Consider the following 15,633-nt stretch of genomic DNA (forward strand, 5'->3'; position numbering starts at 1 on the left):
AGAGGGAATATGTCGCTAAGCTAGTGAAAGTCAATGGATCCGTGTAGCATGCTACAAAATAGTGGCATACCCCTTTAAGGTCACCGTCATCTCTGATATGCGCAATGGTCATGCAGCTGTCTGTGACAGGTTAGGTTTAGGGAAAGTTTTGGTCAAGGCACAAATTTAAAACTCCTAGGCTTAGGAATGGTTTTGGGTAGGGCACAATTGTAAAACTTGGAAACATTGCATTAATTAGGATTAGATTTAGGGGTGGTTTTGGTAAGGGCACAGCTTGACCAATCAGACGCCATCTAGGCCTATGTGCTCGTTGCAGCCCATGCAGCTGAAGTCTTGGCACCGGGGAAAAGAGGAGCAGGACATACGACCTGCAGAATTATGATGACCGACCCCAAACAGCCATTGGTCAGATCATTGAGCTGTTGAAGCAAAGGGTTTAATTTAATCATTTCGAGTTAGTGAGTTGTAGGATAGTTGTAGTTGTAGGGAAATGTTCGGAATATTGTGCAAACCAGCCCTTCTCCAGCACATCCCAAGATCTTTATTGGGGTTCAGGTCTGAATCCTGTGGTGGCCAATTCAAGTGTGAAAATGATGGTCCATCCTCCTTAAACCTCACTTCCACAATTGTATGAATCCTGCCACTGTCATCTTGAATTATATTTTAGTGCGGACTTGTTTTGGACTTAAACGCAATGTTGTGACTGCCTGTTCCTTTGTGAAGATATGAAGTGGTATCCTGGGCGAAAGCCGACTGTTGACTCTGGGTGGAGTAGGCCTACATAGGTTCTTTTGGTGGAGTACATAGGTTGGCGTCGCCAGGCTAATGAAGTGGCATAGTTTTCTTGGATTAGTAATCGGATAGTGCATTAATATTGCAGGCCATTAGCCTGGGTATCGGCACACTGTATCAAAAGTGAGATATAGTACACCCCCCTCCCCCCTTCTCAGTTCGTCTTAACCCGTTCACGCAGAACCCATGTTATACTGTCACCAAAATTGTAATGGCTATGTCTTAATCTGTTACTTAATTGCGGTAATGTCACAGCAATGTTGCAATGATGTAGTGAAGTATTTTCAGTAAATAGCCCGCCGGCGACCCCATCTGCACTAAGAGGCTACGGAAAGAAAAGCAAAAACACAAATGGTCCTCCCTATAAAGCAAAATGCTGTATCTGCAGTTTATGGGTTTATTGTACATAGCCCTATATATAGGCCTATTTGGTTTTTTTTAACATTTAAAGGATTTATCCGGAGTTGGAACAAGTTTGCCTGATTTTTGCATGTTTGGGATGAAATACAGTCACTCTAGAGCAAAATCAAGGCAAAAGGATGCGTTTTGAGAAAGTTTGATAATATCACGTTAGCCTCGTTAGCCATATCAGCTATGCAATATGAAAGATGCGGGCATCGTTTTTCGGCGGTTACACACATTTCAAAAGCACAACATTTTTAAGCCTTGCACAGCTCAAAACAACGTCACACGTACCTCATAATATGTTGAGGGTATCCACACATAAACCGAAGTGTCCAAAGTCCTTCATGTATTCTTGAAAGGTCTGCAGAATGTGTTTTGTGAAGCTACTACCTTGAGAATATCTAAATTACGGCCAAGACAACTATTTGACACTAAAGTCCACCAAGTAGATTGCCGAGTGCGTCGCATCATCAGCTATGATTATTTCCATAGCGAGTAACCACAGCTGATGGTGCGACGCACTCGGCAATCTACTTGGTGGACTTTAGTGTCAAATAGTTGTCTTGACCGTAATTTAGATATTCTCAAGGTAGTAGCTTCACAAAACACATTCTGCAGACCTTTCAAGAATACATGAAGGACTTTGGACACTTCGGTTTATGTGTGGATACCCTCAACATATTATGAGGTACGTGTGATGTTGTTTTGAGCTGTGCAAGACTTAAAAATGTTGTGCTTTTGAAATGTGTGTAACCGCCGAAAAACGATGCCCGCATCTTTCATATTGCATAGCTGATATGGCTAACGAGGCTAACGTGATATTATCAAACTTTCTCAAAACGCATCCTTTTGCCTTGATTTTGCTCTAGAGTGACTGTATTTCATCCCAAACATGCAAAAATCAGGCAAACTTGTTCCAACTCCGGATAAATCCTTTAATTGATAGGCCAGTGAAAACAGGAAGTGAGTGGGCCCCACTCACAGTGAGTGGGGAGAGAGAGAAGGGTCGGCAAAAAACCCAGGCCGGAATCAAACCCAGGTCAGCCGTGTAGTGGAGGAGTGGAGTAGGCCTAGGGTAGGGCCGGATTTTTTTTATTTCGCCCCTATATACGCTTTAATCTTGTAGATTTAAAGTTAGGCCTATAGGGCTTCATACTGACTGAGATATTTTTACTCAGCAGTAACTGCAAAACTGCAGTAGGCAGCAGGCCTGCATAATAAATGCTGTAGCCTAGTCCTCCTGACTAAAGCCTATGTCGGACACTGCAGTGCCTGTAACTCCCACATCTCCTCACTGAAAACTATTAACACTGGAGCTCCACAAGGTTGCGTTATTTCACCTATTTTATACACACTGTACACTAATGACTGCCAAGCATCCTCCTCAGATCACACCTTTTTTAAATATGCGGACGACACAGCACTGGTGGGCTTTTTACACCCAAACACTTTTTCTGTTGAATGTTTTGAAAGGGAGGTTGATGGTTTTATCAGGTGGTGCACGGACAATTTTTTACAAGTGAATGTTAAAAAGACAAAAGAAATGGTGATAGATTTTAGCAAAAAGCCAATGTCCATCTCCCCATCTAAGATCAATGGCGAACAGATAGAGAGGGTCGCATCATATAAGTACCTAGGGATTGAGATGGACGACAGAATGTCTTTTAATCAATGTGCACAAAACAAATGTAAGAAGTTGCAACAGAGAATGTTCTTTTTAAGGAAGCTCAAAGATTTTAAACTAGAGTGCAGTATTCTTCAATTATTTTACCAATCACTTTTACAAAGTATTTTATCATTTGGACTTATTTGTGTCTATGGCAATATGCATGTGCAGGACCACAAAAAATTGCAGCGCATCATCAAATCGGCCAGCAGAGTGATTGGTGTTGACCAGACATCTGCAGTTGAGTTGTACAACGAGCTTATTTTAAGAAAGATGGACCAAATTTTAACTGACCCTACACATCCCCTTTACCCAAAGTTTTTAAAGAGTACTAGGTTAAATGACAGACTCCTGCAAAGAACAATCAGGACAGTAAGATACCAAAAGTCATTTGTACCCACAGCGATCAGGCTATATAACAGCAAGCCCAAAGCAACTTCAGCACTTTAGTTCTCTCACTTGCCCTTATTTATTTATTTAATGCATTTTTACACAGCACTGTTTTTACTTCTATTGTTTTTACCTATTGTTATTGTTATTTCATTTTACATCAAATGTTCTTATCCCTTATTTATTTTAATGTGGTATGTCCAACGTCCACTGTCTATGTGTTGTAGTATGTCCTGAGGAGATGTGAAATGTTGACCACTTGAGTTTCCCCTTGAGGGATAATAAAGTTTACCTTGACCTTGACCTTGACCTTGATGGTTAAAAGATGCATCTTTGGGCATAAATGTGCCCAGTAAATTGAAAGCAAAGCACAGTTTCTGACATTTGCCATACAACTGACAATTTAAATATATTGTGCAAATGTCAAAAACCAATATGCTTGAAATACTAAGAAATCATTCATTTAGAAAAAAGATGTTAACTTCTTGGGCTTATTAAATGCAGGTGCAGTGTACTGCACTCAATGCAGCAATGATCTTTAGGTGGTCATCATCACATCCAATGTCAGTGAAACAGCTCTGCCAAGTTTAGATTCTAGTCTACTGGATGTGCAGGACATTTCCCTACATTACAAGACCACCAACATTTTCTACAGGCGAAAATCAATTTACATTCCAGTTACCAGGCGCAAACAGAGGTATGTTACAGCCCGCTGGAAATTGTTGAATGCGACAGGCCAACAAATACGAAGTGTTCGTGTCAGAAACATATTTTAACTCCGTTACATTACCTTAGCATCCTATCCTGTGTATAGCCTATAGATCATGAGCTGCCTGCTGGAGTCATGCGTCTTTACCGGCCGGCTTGTCTGGCACAAAAACGCGGACACGCGAGCCTGTAACAGATAGGGCCTATGGGGCGTGCTTCTAAAAAGACGTCTGTTGTATTTATACAGCGCTTACAATTATGAGTCCATTCAGTCCAGTTATATATGAGCTAAACCCATGGGCGTTTTTAGACAGGGGCCAGGGTGGGCCTGGGCCCCTGTAGGATTGGTCCAGGCCCCCCCTAGGGCCCCTGCGCCAGCCAATCATACAAAAAATAATAATAATGTCTAACAGGTTTGCAACGTGCATTGACGGATTCCAAGTGCATCACACACAGGAAGGGACTAGGAGGGTCAGTTGTCCCAGGCACAGGCACATAGGGGGTACAGAATTGGGTCCTAGTGACATTACACATGTTGGGTAGGGGGGCCTTCGTCAATACTTTGCCCCCAGGCTCGAATGAGGTACTGCCACTGCCACTGCCCCTGCACGCACTCCACCCGATTCGCGAGATGTTCCACCTGCTGCAAGCAGCGACCTGCAGACTTGTGAGCTAGAACTTCTTCATTTTTGGAGCTATCATCGCTGGACTTAAATAGATTTGGATAACATGCTGAAGTGAGGAAACAATTAATTTCCTTAAGTGTCTGTAGGTGAGGAATAAGCCGGTTTTAAACGGAATGGTGGCATGCATTCGGTTTGGGCACTTAGTAATAGGCTATTGTATGTGGCCGAGTTAAAAGGCAATTCTATGTGGTGCTATTTTATTAATTATTAACAGTTCTCAGATTCATAACGGTGTTTAATTGCCATCTCAACTGTGTATGCTGCAGCACTGCTATTAAGGCTGCTTATGAGTTTTGTCATAGGCTAACGTAGCCTAGCTTACAAATGCAATGGACAGACAACATTGCTACATAGCTGTTTGAAATGATTTGGGAGCAAAATAGGAGCGAAATGCATCGCCATATGACACAAACCACCGGACAAAATACCTTCTACGTTGGATTTGGCCTTTAATTCAAATGAAATATTCACACAATGTCGGTAAATCCGTTTGTTTTCCGTGTCTTCAGTCTGTTTTGTTTCTGTTCCCACTGTTCTGTTGCTACTAGTCAAGCGCAAAGAAACTCAAGAGAAAGAACAATCTCATGGCGGGGAATGCATTGGCCACGGTGTAGTACGGGGGCGTTGCCTGAGGACACGAGTGGATGGAAAATTAACTCCCTTGCGCATGGTCATTGGTCATCCATCCACGATGGATGCCATTTTCGTACTCCGTAATTTGTGGCCAAGTAACGGCAGCTGTTGGTCAGCAGTAATTGCTGGGGGTAATTAAGGACAGCTGACAGACATTCACGCTGTCCTATGACCTGTTCCACAGTGAGTAACATTTCCGTACTCCCCTCGCCATCATTTCCTACTACGCTGTTATGACGTGAGTAAGCCCTCTTGTCTCAAGCCTCTTTGGTCAAGCGCAAGCAACAGGACGCCGGACGTAGGAACCAGTGTTGCCAGGTGTAGAACGTGAAATAAGCAACTAGTGTTGCCAGGTGTAAGAGAAATAAGCTGTTTTGGGCTGGCTTAGAAAAAAAGCCCAAAACAGCTGCCAGAGAAATTAGCAGCTGCTTATAATCATTTAACCCTTCTTCCTTGAAAGATCTACAACTGGGACTGAATGCCCCGTGGTGGAGATTTTAGGCTATTTTATGCAATGCTGCATTTTCTCTTATTTGAGACTTTGTTGTATAGGGAAATATAAACTGTTAATTATAAAAAACATTATTGAAATGAAAAAGTGATCAAATAGAAATGGAGATTAATTTAAATTCATGATTTTATTTCATTTTTAAATTTAATTTCAGTCTTTTCGTTAGAAAGGTTTGGTTGGAAATCGCCACTTATATATCAGGGTTTTTTCTGAACAGGGAAATAGGGGCGCTCCACCCTCATACCTCCGCGACTGCGCCCTCATACTTTTTTACATATGTATATATATTTGAGCGCCCCAAGTAAATTTCTCACTCACGGGGGGACACACCCCCCTTCACCTCCCCGCAACCTGCCATGATGCTCCCTCATGCCAAAAAATCCTAGAAAAAGCCCTGTATATATATATATTAAAAAAAATGTGCAGATCCAATTGTCATCAAGAAAACTGTGATACACATTTTTTTTTAAAACCGCCCATCCCTAGTTTGTATTTTCTTGCCATTATATTTTTTCCATAATAATAATAATTGGTATAGCACATTTCAAACAAGGCATGCAGCTCATTGTGATTTAACAGTTAGATTAAATATGAAATTGGTAAGTTGGTTAACCCATTGATGCCAAATACTGTGCCAAATACTATCATTGACCGTAGTGCCAGGAGCTGCATGATGTAGCTTTAGGCTCATGAAATTCAACATTTTTGTAAATGAAGAAAGTTTGTAGGTTATGTTAGAGCTGAATGAATGGGTGATAATGCAAAATGAATCAGCTTTTAATTCAATTAATGACATGCTTAGTATGTGCTTCAGATGCTGAAGCATGTGTTTTTGCAGGTTTTTTAGGCAACACTGGGTTTAGAAAAAGGCCGATATTTTGGCAAAAGTATGGTCGAAGAATATAAGGTACATGGGCCCCCCTCAAAACATGTGGGCCCCTGTCAGGCCCCTGTGGTAATTTTGGGCTAAAAACGCCACTGGCTAAACCCATTCAAAGCTACAGTTTTGAGAGCTGTAGAGCAGGTTCGCCCTCTGGTGGCCTATTCGCTATTGTTTACAGGGGAGAGATATGGTCTGGTTGATGGTCTGGTCGGGTCATATTGATTGTGCTATGATTTATGATTTCATAGCCTTTGGTAGTTCTAATGAGTTTCATGTTTTGTTATGAAGAAGGTGTTCATAAAATTTACAAAACTATTCACATGACACTGGCTGTAGCCTATGTCAACATTTACACCACAGGGGCCAATTTCTAATTTTCCACATAGGCTACAAATTCGGACTATAAGCTACATATCAAAACACTTTTCAAATGCTTGTTGAAGAGTATCATATTTTACGTACTTTCTGTTTCTTATAAAGCACATTTAAACATTTTCTTTTTTTTTAGAGAGATTTCTTTCTTCGTTTGATAGGACAGTGTGAGAGGTGGACAGGAAGCGAATTGGGAGAGAGACGGGGAGGAGTCGGCAAAGGACCCGGGCCGGGACCCGACCCTGGGTCAGCCGCATGGCAGGCGAGTGCCCTACCGGTTGGCCACGGCAGGGCCCATTTAAAAAAAAATTCTTATCATGAAAGTTATCATTAGATGTATTAGATTATTAAAATATGACCTTGATATTTGGCCAGCACTAAATTGTTATCCATAAATTTATTATTCATATTAAGATAGGCTAGAAGTTATGTAGGGCCTACTACCTATTATGGATACATTAAATATTATCAATTTACTTGTCATCATATTTAAAGCTACCAGAGTTAAGCAACTTTGTAGAAATTCTGTTTTTGAGGTGCTGCCTCAACAGGCACCAGTGCTCAAGAGACGTTGCCATGTGTGCATAACGGCTGACTACATGCCCATGAAAAGGAAAAGGAAACAAAGGAAATGGTGGTTGATTTCCGGCGAACAACCCCACCCCTTGTGCCTGTCTCTATTGAGGGGGAGACAGTGGAGACAGTCTGCACCTACAAATACCTGGGGCTGGGGGTACATCTGCATAGTAAACTGGACTGGTCAGTTAATTCACATGCAGTCTACAAGAAAGGACAGAGCAGGCTTTACTTTCTGAGGAAGCTATCAACAATCAGTAACAATCAGTATCTATTTTTTTGTATGTATGCTACTAGACACCTACATTTTTCGGGATTAATGTTACTCTACTCTACTCTACTCTACTCTACTCTACTCTACTCTACTCTACTCTACTCATTGCATCTCTATGTAGGTTTATCATGGAATCTCTAAGTGATGATTCTATCAGACATGTTCAGGTGCTGAAATCGATTAACATTGTCTCAAAGTACTAAGCAGAGCCCATACAGAATAAATACAAGACATTCACCATATTGTAGGAATCCATAATACAACTGTCTAAAATGTTAGTCAAAAGAGTTAAAATGTGGGCCTATAACTCTTTTTATACGAAAATTACCTGGATGGATGAGAATCGTTATAGACTTGCCTAAATTCTTAATTTCACTTAATTTCTCTCTCTCTCTCTCTCTCTCTCTCTCTCTCTCTCTCTCTCTCTCTCTCTCTCTCTCTCTCTCTCTCTCTCTCTCTCTTTCTCTCTCTCTCTCTCTCTCTACCCTGACCTTGTCTCCTTCTCCCTCTTCCTGTCTCTTTCTCTCAGCCTGTCTTCCCCTTCTCTGTGTCTGCTTCTCTCTCTCTCTCTCTCTCTCTCTCTCTCTCTCTCTCTCTCTCTCTCTCTCTCTCTCTCTCTCTCTCTCTCTCTCTCTCTCTCTCTCTCTCACGGTTTGCCCGGGTTGGAGCCCAGCCCAGATTCAGCGGGCTACTCCCACTTCTGCTCTCTGAGTCACTGGAATGCTTTTCAGCGGGAAACGAAACTGAACGGAGGCAGTTAAGTTTTGAGCGGGAGACATGGCTGCGTGCAGCATTGCTGTGGACGAGAACCAATTCACCTGCCCCATCTGCTGCGACCTGCTGGCGGATCCTGTCACCATTCCCTGCGGTCACAGCTACTGCATGGCCTGCATCAGCACCTACTGGAGTGACCACAGCAGAGTGTGCAGCTGCCCTCAGTGCCGCCTGGAGTTCCCCACCATGCCTTCCCTGGGGAAGAACAACGTGCTGGCCGATGTGGTGGAGAAGGTGAGGCGGATGACCGTCCACGCTCACCCCTTAGCCAGCAGTGGTGCTCCAGAGGGCCCCGGCCAGGTGGAATGTGACGCCTGCATCGGCGCGAAGGACAAAGCCGTCAGGTCTTGCCTGGTGTGCCTGGCGTCCTTCTGTGACTTCCACCTCCAGCCGCACCTCCTCTCCCCAGCCTTCCAGAGTCACGAGCTGGTCGAGGCCACCGAAGCGCTGCCACAGAAACTCTGCGCTCGGCACAAGAGGCTCCTAGAGGTGTACTGCTCCACAGACCAGGTGTGCATCTGCTACCAGTGCATCTTGGACGACCACAAGGGCCATGACCACCTCCTGCCCGAGGCAGCAAGGATCCAAAAGGAGGTAAGGGTTTACAGTAGTAATCAAGTAGATAGATAGATAGATAGATAGATAGATAGATAGATAGATAGATAGATAGATAGATAGATAGATAGATAGATAGATAGATAGATAGATAGATAGATATAATGCACTGCTTGAGAAACTTCTAAATGCATGTAGATTTACTTTGTCCTGGATCAGCATTACCGTATAATGCTCAGGCAAGTTTGATCACATCCCTCTAGTCTAGTAGAGTAGAGTAGAGTAGAGTAGAGTAGAGTAGAGTAACTTTATTGATCCCCAGGGGGAAATTCAGGTATCCAGTAGCTTACATAAATACACAAATACACAAAAGCCCACATGGACATTTCAAGACACAAATAACACAGGAATAGTCATCAGGGCGGGGAAAATAAAATAAAATAGTAGAGATAATAAAAGTAGAAAAGGTAATTGTGCAAAAAGACATTCTGTGAGTTGGGATAGACCAATGCAGAAAAAAACATACTCTGTCAGTTAAGGTAGACATGACCTGGAACAAGTGTTGATGGATACATCTATGATATAGTATAGTATGTAGAAGTAGGCAGTGTACAGAGTATGATAGGGGTTGAAAAATCTCACAATGTCACAGTGAAGTACAGGTAAGTGTATTAGGCAAACACACACACACACACACACACACACACACACACACACACACACACACACACACACACACACACACACACACACACACACACAAAGAGGTTCCCCAGTAACTGGGCCAGCTCCGACAGATCAAAGTCTTTGCTTGTGGTAATCAGGAAAAACAAGTATGTCCAGTGATCAAGGGTCAAATGTTCCTTAGTGCAGTTATTGGACAGCACACACACACACACACACACACACACACACACACACACACACACACACACACACACACACACACACACACACACACACACACACACACACACACACACACACACACACCAAGAGGTTTCCCGGGCTGGGCCAGCTCTGGCATCTCAGGCAGTCCAGTCCCCTATGATGATGTTCTTCTTAGTGTCCTTCTTAGTGAGTCACACACTGGAAAGTCGTCATCATTAACATGTTCTTGGGGTTTGTATCTACACAGAAGGAGCTCTGTGAGATCCAGAAACAATTCCAGAAGAGGAAAATCGAAAAGGAGATTGCCTTAGATGATCTGGATCAAACCATGAGTACACTCACGGTGTGTAATCAAAGTTTGTTTTGCTTTGTTATGTTGTTGTCCATGTCTGCTTGTCATTTGCTGTTGCTCATTATAATCGCTATAGCCGTTCAGGCGTGTATTAAGAACTGAAACCACAACACCCTGTGTGTTTGTCTGTCTTTTTGTTTGTCCGCCCGCAGTGTTTCGGGTCGCCTGAGTGTGGTGCCAAAAACGCATCACATGCATCAGGCATTGGCAAGGGGACCAGGTTGCTACCTTGAGTCTCCATTAGCAGCACTAATACACACACACACACACACACACACACACACACACACACACACACACACACACACACACACACACACACACACACACACACACCTTTCAAATACTTGCCACCAGTTAAGACACACGTAGTTTTCCTTCCTGTTACTGTAGGACTCTGCTTTTTTAGCAACCAGCTGCACAGACAAGATGTTCTCTGAGATTGCCCAGGCCTTGGAGCGAGGGTGTCAAGAGGTGAAGAGGGTGATCCAGGAGAAAGACATGGCAGCGGGGAGCCAAGCAGAGGGCGTCAGGGGGAGGCTGCAGCGAGAGGTCACAGAGCTGCAGACTGGCCTCTCTGAGCTGGACGAACTCACTCAGATGCAGGATCACATCTCGTTTCTCCATGTATGTATGGATGTCACTGATTCTTTCTTTTTTTAACCCCTTAGCGCAGAGCCCATGTTATAACCTTACTGTCACCAAAATTGTAATGGCGATGTCTATGTCTGTTACTTGAGGCTCTTGGTACTGTCATAGCAATGTTGTTATGATGTAGTTGAGTATTTTCAGCCAATAGTGAATAGGCCCGCCGGCGACCCCGTCTGCAGTAAGAGACTACGAAAAAGACAATAAATTCAGGTCACATACATTACTGAGTACCCCTATTCAAACCTTCCGCTCTACTGCATACTTTGCCATCACTGAAGCTCCTGGAAGTTTATTATTTTATCTTAAAGTTGCTAATTGGTTTGGATACTGGTCACTATAACATGTCACCACCATCACTTTTGTATAATAATATTATATTAGATGAATGTTATTTAATGTTCCTCGAAGGAGGACTCTGATGAAGACGCATGTCGGAACGTTAGTCTTACTGCACTGAAAAAATAAATAACAGAAAATAGACATCCATGTGGTACCAGATTCTTTTTCCTTTGTACTACTTATATGTCTTATAACGTTTCATTAACCAGCACAATTCAGTTATTCAGTAATGTGGGACAAGCTACCCCATCACCACCGTCAGTTTGGTGTCGCCACAGTCAGCAACATCAGTGGGAGTTTAACATGTTTTTGATGTTTTAAAAATATGTTTACAATATGTTTCTTCATATTGTCTATGTCTATGCTGTTGAATTATTTAAATCATTCTTTGTTTTAATTCAAAAACACATTTTTGTACTTTTCATTGTGTCTGACAAAAACAAGTAAGAGCCTATTTTGTGAAAAAGTAAAATATGGGAAGGTTATTCTGATACACTGCTGCACAACAAATGCCTTTGCCTATGATGATATCCCTATATATTTTCGATTTGAACTGCTTTTTTTCTTTCAAAATTACAACCTGTTTTCGCCACATTCTCAAGAATCAGTGATGTATGTATGTACAGTATGTACCGTCTGTATAGTCTGGACTGGGGGAGAAATAGGGTCCAGGCACTTTCGGATTAAAGGGGCCCTGTATTATTAGCGGTGCAAAACTGACTCACCATCATTTCTGAAAATAGGGGCCCACCAGGGTGTGGGGCCCACCAGGAAATGCCTGCTATGGCAGATGACCAGTCCAGCCCTGTGTATAGCGATATTTATAGCAGAACTGGTTTACTTCAGGTCAAAATGAAACTTGTATAAGGCATTTGTTTATGCACTACTCAGACCATTAACTTGTAGTAGTATCATGAACAACCACAAATTGTTACACCTTTTGATTCTCAAAGAGTTGCATGGGCCCACACACCTCTTGATCCTCATCATAGTTACAAGCTGTTTGGGGGGGGGGGGGTATGACAAAGCAAGGCAAGGCAAGGTTATTCATAACGCATTTCATAAGAAGTAAAAAAAAAATAAGAAGGAAATAGAGAAAGAAAACGTTAACTAATTAGAATCAAAGAAACTTTAAAAAAATTGAACTCAAGGAATGACAAAGAAGTCAATTCTGTAGCTCACTGGGAGGCAATGTAGTGCAATCAAAGATTCTCTATTCTAATTAATCTAATCTAATTGCATTTAAACCGTCTCTGGTGCAATCTCCGTGATGTGTTTCAAACTTCTTTGTTTTTGGAAGAACCCTTTTGGATTAGTTTGGATTTGGATTAGTTGAAGCTGGATTAGTTGAAGTTGGATTAGTTTCTCCATGTATGTGTAGGTGGTGAAATGCAGACTTAGTAATGGTGTTCATGTGACTATTCAAGTTTAGATCACTATCACTAAGGACATCAAGGTCTTTGACCGTATCCCTTGGTTTCGGCCCCTTAGTTTCAAGGATAGTAGCAGTCTTAGTTTCAAGGATAGTAGCAGTCTTTTTTTCCTCTCTTTTCCCAAATATAATTACTTCAGTTTTTGCAAGAACATGTCTCTGTAATTAGCAGAAGTGGTGGTACATAATCTTACGGAAGAGCCTGGAGTCCTTAGTTTCTGAACTAAATGACACTTGTGGGCTATCTGTTTGCATGTTACCACCTCCGTTAACTCAGATTCATCACTTAATGCCCTTGGAATACCTCCCAGCTCTATTCTTAATGTTGACATTGGGATTCAAAATGACATATAATAACTTGTTCTGATTCTGTTCTCCTTTCCCCTCACACCCTTGTAGGGCTTTGACCGTTTTCCCTCACACAAAGCACTTTGTGACAACACCAGCATTATTCTCAATGAAAACCCATCTTTTGAATGTGTTATGGCATCTGTCAAAAACTTCAAAGACAAAATGATAGCACTTTGCAGCAAGGAGCTGCGAAGCATCTCCACAGCAGGTGATAACATTGTCCATAACATTGCCCATGTATTTGATTTATTTAAACTCGAGAGAAAAAAGATGTTGCTGCTGTTGAAGAAAACGGATGTAATTCAATTGTTTTGTGTTCCATGTAGTCAATGGAGTACATCTGTTTGAGAGAACCTGGGTCCGAGCAGAGCTGATACAAGGTGAGCATATACAGTAAAACAGATTGACGACATTCTGTGCAAAGGAAGTTGATAATGATATTATGTTGCCTTCACATTTTGGAATACAGAATAGAGTGAGACTGCCATGCAGCAAACCTGATAACTGCCATTCAGCAAAGCCTCCCCAAAAAACATTTAAAAACTTGGATATTTAGAATGTTTTCTTATTTTTACAGTTGCCTGTGAGCCCACTCTGGACCCCAAAACGCACAGTAACAGGCTGCACCTGTCCGAGGGTAACACAAAAGTGAGTGGTGGGACCCCAGTGTCGCCCTCTGCAGTCAACCCGGAGAGGTTTGACACACGGCCTCAGGTCCTCTGTCAGGAAGGCCTGAGCGGACGACATTACTGGGAAGTGGAGTGGTCAGAGGAAAATGGAATTTGCATTGGAGTGTCCTACAAAGGAATCGCCAGGAAAGGCTTGGGCCATGAAAGTGGGCTTGGTCACAATGACAAGTCCTGGACGCTGAGCCTGTCTAGCAAGGCTGATTCATTCATTACATTCTGGCACAACAACACAAGAAGAGTCATATCTCGCGCTACAAATTTGAGGTCTGGGAGAATAGGAGTGTACCTGGACCACAAGGCTGGAATTTTGACATTCTTCAATGTCTCTGACACGCTGAATGTGCTTCACACGATCAAAACAAAATTCACTCAGGCCCTGTTCCCTGGATTCGCTGTAGGCACGGATGCAGTCATCAAAATTTGTAAACCAGGTACCCCTCCCTTGAGAAAATGAGGAGATTGGTTAGAAATATGTAAAAGGCTCATATATTTTTTTTTTGTATATCACAACTAAACTAAATATTCTTTTCTTAGTTTGAAGTGATATGCCAAATGTGATATGCAAAATGTGTCTTTTTGTAAATGCAAATGAAAAATGTTATTCTTTCACATGGAAAATACAATACAAAAATGTAAGTGAAAATAAAAAAAAACCTATGTTTACACAATTTGATGAGCTTGTGCTCTACCGTGTTGTTAAGTGAAGCAAACGTATAAGTGAGGATAGACATTGGCAAGAACAAGAAGCCTACATACACTGGAGTTTTAAAGCACAGCTAATACAAATATTACGGTAAAGGGGCGGTTCCTTGTTCTGTTATCAGTTGTGAACTTGGACACAGTGGAAGAAGCAATGACTGATCTTAGTAAAACCAGAGTCTAAAGCAGAGCTGAAGCACGCACCGTTGGTGAACCTCGTCGACCAAGGTATGGATATTAGATCTTATCAATTGCTTATACTGAACTATTTGATTGAAGCTTCTCATGGCAGCTTAATATCAAATAGCTTCAGACAGCATCTCTGTGCGTTCGTAGGCTGTCCTGCATGCAGAAGAGCTTCATTACGTGCTGAAAGTCGTTATCTAAATCATTTTGTAACTTTTTATTGAAAGCGCTTATTGTAGTCTATTCAGTGACACTTTGCTGGTAGGCTAATGCCAAATTCCAGTTCATGTTACAATCCCACAGGTTGGTGTTGGATGCGCAGTTCAGTTCCATCGTGTCAAACAGTGGTGTAGTCTACTTTTTTATGGTGGGTATACTGTATTTTTGAGATTTTTTTGAAATGGGTATACTGTATATATTTGTGCTATTCAAAACAATGGATCAATCAATTTTACGTGGGTATACTGAAATCCCTGAAATTTAGAAGTGGGTACTCCGTATACCCGCGTTCTACGTAGACTACACCACTGGTGTCAAAGTCCTGGTTTTGATTGTGTCCACCACACTGGTCAAGTGGGTGTGAGTGTGTGTTGTATGCAAGTGTGTGTCTGTGAATATGTGAGCGTGTGTTTTCAAATGGTTGCCTTGCCTGTCACAACTGCTAAATGTCTTATGTAACCACTCTGTATGCTGAAGAATGAATGCAGGTTGTTAGTGTATGCCTGACTATCTTTTTTTTTCACTTACCGGTATATTTTGCCAGAATACCTGCCAAATGCGGGCCCGAACTTATAAGCTTGTATTTAGCTTCTTATGGG

At 42.1% G+C, this 15,633-nt stretch overlaps 1 protein-coding gene across 1 annotated transcript; it reads left to right on the forward strand.

Moving 5' to 3' along the window:
* The first annotated feature begins 8,559 nt into the window (after nt 1-8,559).
* LOC134465082 (tripartite motif-containing protein 16-like) lies at nt 8,560-15,186 on the forward strand. Its single transcript, XM_063218516.1, has 7 exons — nt 8,560-9,264; nt 10,364-10,459; nt 10,862-11,095; nt 13,290-13,449; nt 13,568-13,621; nt 13,819-14,857; nt 15,119-15,186. Exons 1-6 carry the CDS (start codon nt 8,674-8,676, stop codon nt 14,382-14,384), a joined length of 1,701 nt encoding a protein of 566 aa, XP_063074586.1. The 5' UTR covers nt 8,560-8,673; the 3' UTR covers nt 14,385-14,857; nt 15,119-15,186.
* Nucleotides 15,187-15,633: the final 447 nt, after the last annotated feature.

The sequence above is a fragment of the Engraulis encrasicolus genome, chromosome 16, assembly GCF_034702125.1.
Source record: "Engraulis encrasicolus isolate BLACKSEA-1 chromosome 16, IST_EnEncr_1.0, whole genome shotgun sequence".
NCBI lineage: Eukaryota > Metazoa > Chordata > Actinopteri > Clupeiformes > Engraulidae > Engraulis > Engraulis encrasicolus.